This window comes from Hipposideros armiger, unplaced genomic scaffold, assembly GCF_001890085.2.
Source record: "Hipposideros armiger isolate ML-2016 unplaced genomic scaffold, ASM189008v1 scaffold_755, whole genome shotgun sequence".
NCBI lineage: Eukaryota > Metazoa > Chordata > Mammalia > Chiroptera > Hipposideridae > Hipposideros > Hipposideros armiger.
In genome coordinates, this window is record NW_017732105.1 from 21,705 (window position 1) to 31,029 (window position 9,325).

Genomic DNA, 9,325 nt, shown 5'->3' on the forward strand with positions numbered 1-9,325 from the left:
TTCTGGTCCACTGTAGAGGAAGTGGGCAGGGAGCTGGCCAGTATCCTTTGGGATCCTTAAATTTCAGAATATAGAAGGATCTAGACTATAGTGTTAACTTATACACTAGCTGCCCCGGATAGTTTTATTCCATTTCTTTGGAGAAATATTCCTTCTTTTGTTGCCTGGAGGGTAAATGTTTTGGCTGCCAGATTATCTTTGCACAGGAATGAGGTGGGGTTTGACTTCTTCACCTAGGGATTTTCAGTTAATCCTCTTGTTTTCTTTTCAACATTACTCCACTGCACCCTAATGACTTGGTGTTTCGAGTCCCTAGGGGCTTGCAGTGTAGCTTGGCCTCTTGCTTGCTGTGCTTCCTCTATGCAGGCTTCTTCCATCCTGGTTTATTTGTGACCATTTTTCTGTCCCCTTCTGTCTCCTAGAAATGTGTTGAAATCTTTATCTGTCGTAACCCATCTTCCTTTTCTCTTTATGGCTGTGAATTTATACTTTTAAAAATTCCCTATCATTTTAAGGGGGTTTTGGGAAGACCAGGCAGTAAACATGAGTGCTCAGCTTACCATTTTGAACTGAAAATTTAGTTGTGATGTTGTTTTAATAACAACGCTATTATTTTCTAATCAAGTACATAATTTATATGATGCATATTATAGACGTTTTGTGGGTTGTTGTTTTTTCCACTTTTGAAGCTTTGTCTTATGTTCTAGATTTTGGTATGTTATAATAATGCTGTGAAATAGTCTAGCAGAAACAAAGCTACATGTTATCATCTATTTAGAGCTTTTATAAACCTAAACAAATCCGTTTTTCTGTTTAACAGTAGATTTAATATATTCAAGGTCGTTATATATATATATAATTTGAAATGTTTATCACTTCAGTATTTTCAATTTCTATTTAGAAATAGCTTTCATTATATATGTTATTTTAAAATTGTATAAGAGATATACTTTATAAAATGCAAGCTCTCTATCTCTTTTAATTATTGAGATAATTTCCTTAACATAGGAACATATATAATTCTGTGAGTCTTGGCTTTGCTTTGTGGGGTATTCTTGGAGTATCTTATGACTGGGACCTGCTAGGGTCACTGGCATTTTGTTTAGCTCTAAATTATAAACAGATGGAACTTTACCACTCCTTGCCTTTTTTTTGCTTTTTACTTGGCAAGTGTTTTAAAAAAGGCCTCAAAGGAAAGGGGTGAGTGACTTTTAAATACCAGAATTAAAAAAAATTACTTTAGAGAATTTGTTTGGCATACTTACCTGGAGGAAGGTGGTCTTCTTTCCTTTTGCCTTTTGGTGATTTCTTTTCTTTCTTTCTTTTATTAAGATTTTATTGGGGAATTGGGGAAGGGGAACAGCCAAGTTGTTGTCCTTCAATCTTAGTTGTGGAGGGTGCAGCAAGTTCAGCTCCAAGTCCAGTCTCCATCCTGCTGCCCATCAGGAGCTCCCAGCAGCTCAGCTCAAGGTGCCATGTTCAATCTTAGTTGCGGGTGGGCATAGCCCACCATCTCATGCGGGAGTCGAACAGGCAACCTTGTTGTTAGGAGCACGTGCTCTCACCAGCTGAGCCATCCTGCCACCAGTTGGCAGCTCAGCAGCAGCTCAGCTCGGGCGCAGCCACTGGCCCATGTGGGAATTGAACCCGTGACCCTGTTGCTCAGAGCTCACGCTCTTAACCAACTGAGCCACTCGGCCGGCCCCTGGTGATTTCTTATTCATGTGTTGCCTATGGGGTTAGGGGGAAGAGAGATTAAGTCATGTTCATGTTCTATATTATTTTATTTTAAATCTTCCTTACTAGAAAAATATTTTGTTCAATGTACATTTACTGGAGATAATGTGAGTTGGCTTGTTAGAGCATTGCTAGAGGATTTCATCCCTTTAAGAGCATATTATATACTTATTAGAAATACATCCCAATTTGACGCTTTTCTTCATGGCTGCATGGGAATGACATCTAAGTTAAATGTTAATTATGATGGTGATAGTTTTTTCGTTGGAGACATGCACATCTTAATGGTTGTGATTTTCTTAACTCCAGTTTGAGTTCACTCCCATCTTAAACCTATATTGGCAGCATAGATTTATCATTATTTTACATTTGCATTTATTATATTTAGTGCGACTCAGATTAATTTCCCAGAAGTATTGGCCTCTCCCTGTCTTACTGGTTACCTTTGTTTTTGTTCTAGGTTTGTATTGTTAATTAAGCTGGCTTGTACTGTTGTGGCTTCCTTCATTCTCTGCTGGCTGCCATTCCTTACAGAAAGGGAACAAGCCCTGCAAGTCCTAAGAAGACTCTTCCCAGTCAGTCGTGGATTATTTGAGGCATGTTTAAAAACCCTTACTCCTTTCTGGTACAATACTTTTCCTGTGACCTCTGGGGATTTCCTGTAGATGACACACAAAGAATAGTAACTTCAGCTGCTATCCTCTTGCAATCATCCTTCCTTGCCAATTATTTAATCGGGTATATAACCTCTGCTCAGCTGGCGTTTTCTAGTACATTACATGCATAGGTAATATTTATGCCATCATGAGATCCATAATTCAGTTATACACTTTTCTAATGAAATAGTGTCCTTAAGGAAAGACAGCATGGGAATTGTAGACACAAAGTTAACAGCTCTGTCATTTTTTTGGTTTATATCCTCTTTTTAGTCTTAGGAAATTATTTATTAAACTAATAATGGTGTTTGCTTCAGAAAGATCTCATAATTCCTTCATCCATAGTAATTTTTAATGAGAATCTTTCATTTCATTTAGTGCTAGCTTAATCACTCTTGTTAAACTTTTATTAAATGCATAATTTGATGATTTAGATTTAGTAATTAAATTAAACAAATCATTTTTCTGAAACAAAAAGGCCTTTGAATAAAGTTAGACAGAGACAACATATTTATAGATAATTTGCTTTTGAATAAACATTTCTTTTAAAAAGAATTAGAAAAGCATATATACCTTTCTAATTTGTGAATATATAAATTGCTATAGAATGCCTTTCAATGGATCTGTAACCAGCATTTTGAAAGAGAAGTTAGTGATGTGAAGAAGCAGGAATGTGTGGCTTGTATGTCGAGATGTTGCTGCTGCTGATACTGATAATCATAAGTAATCACTATTATTATCGCCACCACTTACTCACTAGGTGCCAGGTACCTGACATGTGATTTTATTTGACCCTTACAATAGCTCTGAGGTAGCTATTATACCCACTTCACAGATCAGAAAACTGAAGTCATATAGCTAGCACGTGGCAAAGCTGTAATTTGAACTTTGAAAATTGTGCTCCTACTTCTTTATGTTTCCTCTAATCTTTACACTTATCTGAAGAAAAGTTTAATTTTCCATGTAAGCTGCCTGGTTATTTGCCTTGCCTTCCATTTCAGAAATGGTATTTATGATGATAATTATAAAAAGGAGTATCAGACATGTTTGATGGTATTGCTGGTCACCTCCATTCACTTGTTCCCCTCAAAATCTAAAGGGCATTTTCTTTGATCTGACGGAGGAAAGTAGGATGGTACAGCTGTCCGTGATAGCTACTCTCTTGATGTTATGCCTACACAGCTGTGAATCCAGCAGCTGTGCAGAAGATGGGTTTCATGAACAGAGAGCTGTAGTTACAAATTTAATTTTGAAAGTGATCCTAGCACAACTGCTAATGTCTTTAAATTTCTTGATTTATTAGCAATTAATGTTGTCATTGCTAGTAGCTAGTAGGTTACACTAGATAATTTCAGATGTGTGGTAAAAGTGGGTCAAATAATGTGTTCTACAAATTAAGAAAACAAAAGATTTCTAGAAAAATTTCCAAAGGTCAATAACTTCATAATTTAAGGATATTGTGCTATTCTTTAAAAAATATTAAGTATTTCTTGGGAATGTCTGGATTATGGTTGGCTAGTGATTTAGATAAACTTCCACTGCAAAAAATGAAGTGTGTGTGTGTATGTGTGTGTGTGTGTGTGTGTGTGTGTGTGTGTGTGTGTGTGTGTGTGTGTGTGTGCTTGTGTGTGTGCTCATTACTTGAAGAGTTAGATAAACTTAGTTATAAAATTGTAAATAAAAGCTTCACATGTCTCAAAAGTTTATTTATTTAGAGATTATGGGCTATACTTCGTGGAGTTTGATATTCCTTTCAATTGTATCAGATTATAAAACTAAGAAATCTCTTTCAAGGATAAAGTAGCCAACGTTTGGTGCAGCTTCAGCGTCTTTCTGAAAATCAAGGATATTTTGCCACACCACGTCCAGATAATAATCAGGTAAGAGACACAAAGTTTGTATATAGTGTTTTATATGCTTTTCTCTAAAAGTCTTATGGTCATATCTCATTTACCTGGCATTATCAGGGAAAGAGGTGTTCTTCATTAATGAATTTTCCACATAACATAAACCTGTCCCTCTATACAACAAAACTCTCTTATTTGAAATATTTTATGTGAAAATCTTCCTGGATTGTTACCTCCCTCCTTAAACAGACAGTATACTAAACATGATTTAACATTACCTTGAAGAGTCGTGATTTTCAGTGCGGTATCAGTCAGGGTTTAGCTAGAGAAGACGGAGTAGGAGAAGCGTGTGTGCATGTGGATTTGTTATGAGGAATTGGCTGAAACAGTTGTGGGGACTGGCTGAGCACACTGGAAGTCCGCAAGGCTGGCATGCAGGAAGGCATAATGAGCGGGAGGGAAGAGCGATTCAGACCCAGCTACTGTTACGAATCTCTGAGCTGCGGGAAGGCCTAAGCCTTCTTTGAAAGGGCTTCCAACTGATTAAGTCAGGCCCACCCAAGCCTAGGCTCCTGTAGATTAACTTAAAATCAGCTGTTGAACAGGGACTTTTGTTAGATCTGCAAAATCTCTTCCCAGCAGCACCAGGATCAGTGTTTGAATAACTGAGAGAAGGTGGGTGTGTATGCGCTACAAAATGGGTGCTGCTTGTCTCTGTCCTCGATTCTTTTGTGAACAGCTCTTGAAGCCCACTGCGACAAGGAGCTGTATCGTTCAACCTAGCCACGTTGACACACAAGTGGGAAGACATTGTATTGCGTTCTACTTGTTTACGGGTCTTTCAAAGGATGTTGGCCATGGTACTAAATGGCTGCCTGCTCATCAGCCGTCACTAGAAGCTCTAGCAGCTTCCTGCTTCCTTTCTAACTTGTTCTTGTTGGTTTACCATGGGCTTGAAAATCAGATAATCAACTTTTGTGAAATGAGGGCCAGAGAGCGTCTCTTATGAGCACATTTTATGAATGCTTGTGTTATAAATAGAGCATTGCCTCTCTATGCCTGGTTATGTTTTCTTATTTTGAGTGTTTGATAATTAACTGTCTATCTTGGTATCTTCTATAAAAGATACTAAATAGTAAAATAACATAAGCAACATTTAGTACTATAATGTTTGTTCTGTACTATATAAATTGAAAGAGTACATATTTCAATGTATGGATTATTTCAATGTATGGATTATTTCAATGTATGGATTTTATTTAAATGGGTCTTAAATTTAAAAAATAAAAATAAACCTTAATTTGAAATCAACTTAAGTTGATAATGTGATCCTTATATTTTTAAAAATGTCTTTGTTTTAGTGATATCCCTCTACAAAGAAACAAATATTTTATTTTTATTCACTTTTTAGCTTTTGTTTTACACTTTTGAACCTGCTTCCTGCATGTATAAAATTAGTACTTCAGCCCTCTCCCAGAGCATTCAGATTTACTCTGGTAAGTTTCTCCTTACTTTAGATACTTAATTCTTGCTGCAGCCGATCTTTTAAAAATAGAGATAATTATTTTCTTGCTCTGAACAGGATTTATTAGATTGTGAAATAAGACATTGATTTATTTGGCGAACATTATCGAGTGTCTGACATACTTAGGTGCTGTGTTGGGCACTAGGTTGAGCAGTCAGGATCTTTCAGTTTAATTAATTCAACTATTTAAGTTCTGCTTTGTATTAGTCAATGAGGGAATACAAAGAAGAAAACAGTGGTAATAAGCATATGCTTAAATAATTATGTAATAAAGCAGATGGTACTAAATTCTATCAGGTACCAATTAAGTGCTGTGATAGTGTGGGAAAAGGAGATATTACCTGGGGGTCAGATATCAGGCAGCTTCTTAGAGCAAGTAGGGTTGGAGTCAAATTTTGAAAGCTGGGAAAGATTTGGAAGAGGAGGTTATATATCAGAAGAGAATTCAAAATAGGAGGAAGAGTTTGGGAAGAGTTTGAAGGTACAGAAGTAGGAAAGGATAGGGAATGCTATGGGAATACCTATTTTTTTTTTTTTAAGATTTCATTGGGGAATTGGGGAAGGGGAACAGCTAAGTTGTTGTCCTTCAGTCTTAGTTGTGGAGGACGCAGCTAGCTCAGCTCCAAGTCCAGTCGCCATCCGGCCGCCCGCATTGGCAGCTCAGCTCAAGATGCCGTATTGAATGTTAGTTGCGGGCGGGTGTAGCCCACCATCCCATGCAGGAGTTGAAGCAGCAGCCTTGTTGTTAGGAGCACGTGCTCTCACCAGCTGAGCCATCCTGCCACCTGTTGGCAGCTCAGCAGCAGCTCAGCTTGAGTATAGCTCACTGGCCCATGTGGGAATTGAACCAGCAACGCTGTTGCTCAGAGCTCGCACTTTTGGGCAAGCTCTAAACCAACTGCGCCACTCAGCCGGCCCCTGGGAATAGCTATTAAACAATGACATTGTGTGCCGTGTGTGTGTGTGTGTGTGTGTGTGTGTGTGTGTGTGTGTGTGTAGGAGAGGATATACTGAGAGGTAAGTAAAAAAGGATCAAATTGTTTATAAGAGCTTGAATGTTGCATTGAACAAGTTGGAGTTTGGTTTGTGTGCAAGAGGAGCCAAAGGTTTTTGAGAAGGTGAGGGGACAGATTTCTGTCTTAGGAAGATGACTTGTGTCAGTTTGAAGATGGATTGGTTCTGCTTCCTATACAGTTTAGGGTTTCTCTGAGAGGGTTTACAAATTCCTCCAGGTTGTATTTCTGTGTACTTAAAATTTTGTTCCTGTGTGTCTTGGCCTATAAAATAACATTAAAACATATCTTTAAATATGTCAAGAAAATTTAGTTTACGAAAACAGTCAGTGGACTTTATAAGGGGGACATTTTAGAAATTTGGGTTTCATTTCTGGGACTGCCACTGATTTACACTGCATTCTAAAAACAAGCCAGAACATAGCATAATGGTGAAAGATTTCAAAAGTGCTTATCAGTACCATAATGCAAAAAAGATAGTTTCATGTTCTTCTTTTCTTTTTTATTACCTTTTTATTGATGATTTCTGTTGTTTCATTCTGTGAATGAACTCTGAGCATACTAAGTCATCTGTGGTTAATATCCTATAGGACTTTTAGAATAGGAGGGAGATGGTTATTAATGCTCTGATGTCTTCAGTGGGCCTAACTTGAAACATTTGCAAGCTTATGTAAGATTATGTTATTTTTCTAGGAAGTAGCATGCTAAATAAAGGTATATTTCAAAGATAATGGAATGGAATTTCAGAGTTTGAGTAACTGTGGCAGTGCTAGAGATGATTACTTTTAGGGTTATAAGGCAGAAAAAACATTTTCTTTCTCTGAATCTCCTAATTTTATTGTTTGCTATGTTTTAATGTAAGCCACTGTGTTTAAAAAACTAAAAAAAGACTTATGTTGATGACTTTTGTTATTTTACTTTTGTTGCTAGTGTTTTGAATTCTTATTGAATACTTCTGAGAGCTTTAAAATCATTTCCCATTATAATTATTTTAAAGTGTTTTCTTTTCAATGAAGAATTGAATTATTCAGTTCAATTCTCAATATGTCTATAATTGAGGTAATTGATAGTATGAATATAATATACCTATAGCAGCAAAATGATTTATATTTAATTTATTCCAGCAGTATTTATTGAGTGCTCTCTAATGCGCCAGATTCTTTTCTAGGTACTGGAATGTATGTGAATGACAACTAACATCCCTGCTTTCTCAATTGGGGCCTTTCATGCTAGTGGCAGAAGAAGTTATACAAAATAAACAAAATAAATCAGTTATCAAAAAAATATCTGGAATAATGAGGGCTATGAAGAAAATTGTGTCATGTGAAAAGACTGCTGGTGGGTTTTGGATAGGGGGCACTGCTTTGGACTGAGTAGGGGAAGGCCTTACTAGGGAAGTGACATTTGAGCCTAGAGCTGAATGGCTGACCAGAAATAGCCAGTTACAAGGAGATCTGGGTTCTGGCTTGAGAAAAGCAAGTTTTTCCTTAAGGCAGGAACATGTTTGGCATGTCCAAGACACAAAGGGACAGGTATAAGGTGGTGAGTGTGAAGGAGTTAGGGAGACAGGAATAGGCTGGAAGAGGAAGGCAAGACCCAGATAACATAGGAGTGTAGGTTTTAGACTAAGTGTAATAGGAAGCCATTGGAAGAATTTAAACAGGGAAATTTACATGACCTGACATGGTGGCTGAGTAGAGAAGGGACTGTAAGGATGTAAGAGCGGTACCAGTTAGGAGATGACTGCAGTAGTCCACAAGAAAGATGGGGGTGGCTCAGACCACCCTTCTGCCACCACCAGCAGAGGGCAGTGGAGGGAAGAGGGTGGGTGCTGTATGTAGGAGGTGCTGTGGTAGATAGGATTTACCGATGGATTGGATGGGTAGCATGTACAAGATAGTGATCCAGGTTTTTTGCTTGAACAACTAGATCGGATGTATAGATATATGCAGAATATAAACTTCTGAAAATAGATCTAAGTTATTTAAAACCCCAAATAACAAATGATTACTTTATAAAACATTTAATATCTTTCATTTAATATTTGAAATGCACCTTTATTTCTTTTAAAATTAAATTGTTGAGGTAACATTGGTTAATAACATTATATAAATTTCAGATGTACAAGATTATAATTCACCATCTGTGTACACTGTGGCATGCTCACCACTCAAAGTCTAGTTTCCTTCTGTATTTGACCTCTTTTCTCACGTTTCCCTCCCCCTTGCCTCTTCCCCTCTGGTAATCACCATTCTGTTGTCTGTGTCTATGAGTTTGTTTTTGTTTGTTTTGTTAGTTCGTCTGTTACTTTTTGTTTTATATCCCACATGAGTGAAGTCATAGGTATTATATCCTTCATATGAGTGAAATGATTATTTCTAAAACATTTAATGTATTTTAATTGAAGTGCACATTTTAAAAACACTAAAATAGAATTGTTTTGCCAGGTTTAGATTTTGACCTTCTTGTCCTTCATGCTTTTTAATTTAAACTGTCAGAGGTTCCAAGTGAGGATGAAGGTATGATTGTTGTGTCTGATGTATTTAG

At 37.1% G+C, this 9,325-nt stretch overlaps 1 protein-coding gene across 1 annotated transcript in view; it reads left to right on the forward strand.

Annotated features, from left to right (window-relative positions):
- Nucleotides 1-9,325, forward strand: part of ALG6 (ALG6 alpha-1,3-glucosyltransferase) — a 45,676-nt gene that overhangs the window by 21,440 nt on the left and 14,911 nt on the right. Inside the window, exons 4-7 of the mRNA XM_019628197.1 lie at nucleotides 1,015-1,200; nucleotides 2,198-2,333; nucleotides 4,188-4,273; nucleotides 5,652-5,740. Coding sequence (XP_019483742.1) covers nucleotides 1,015-1,200; nucleotides 2,198-2,333; nucleotides 4,188-4,273; nucleotides 5,652-5,740 — 497 coding nt within the window. The remainder of the gene's footprint in view (nucleotides 1-1,014; nucleotides 1,201-2,197; nucleotides 2,334-4,187; nucleotides 4,274-5,651; nucleotides 5,741-9,325) is intronic.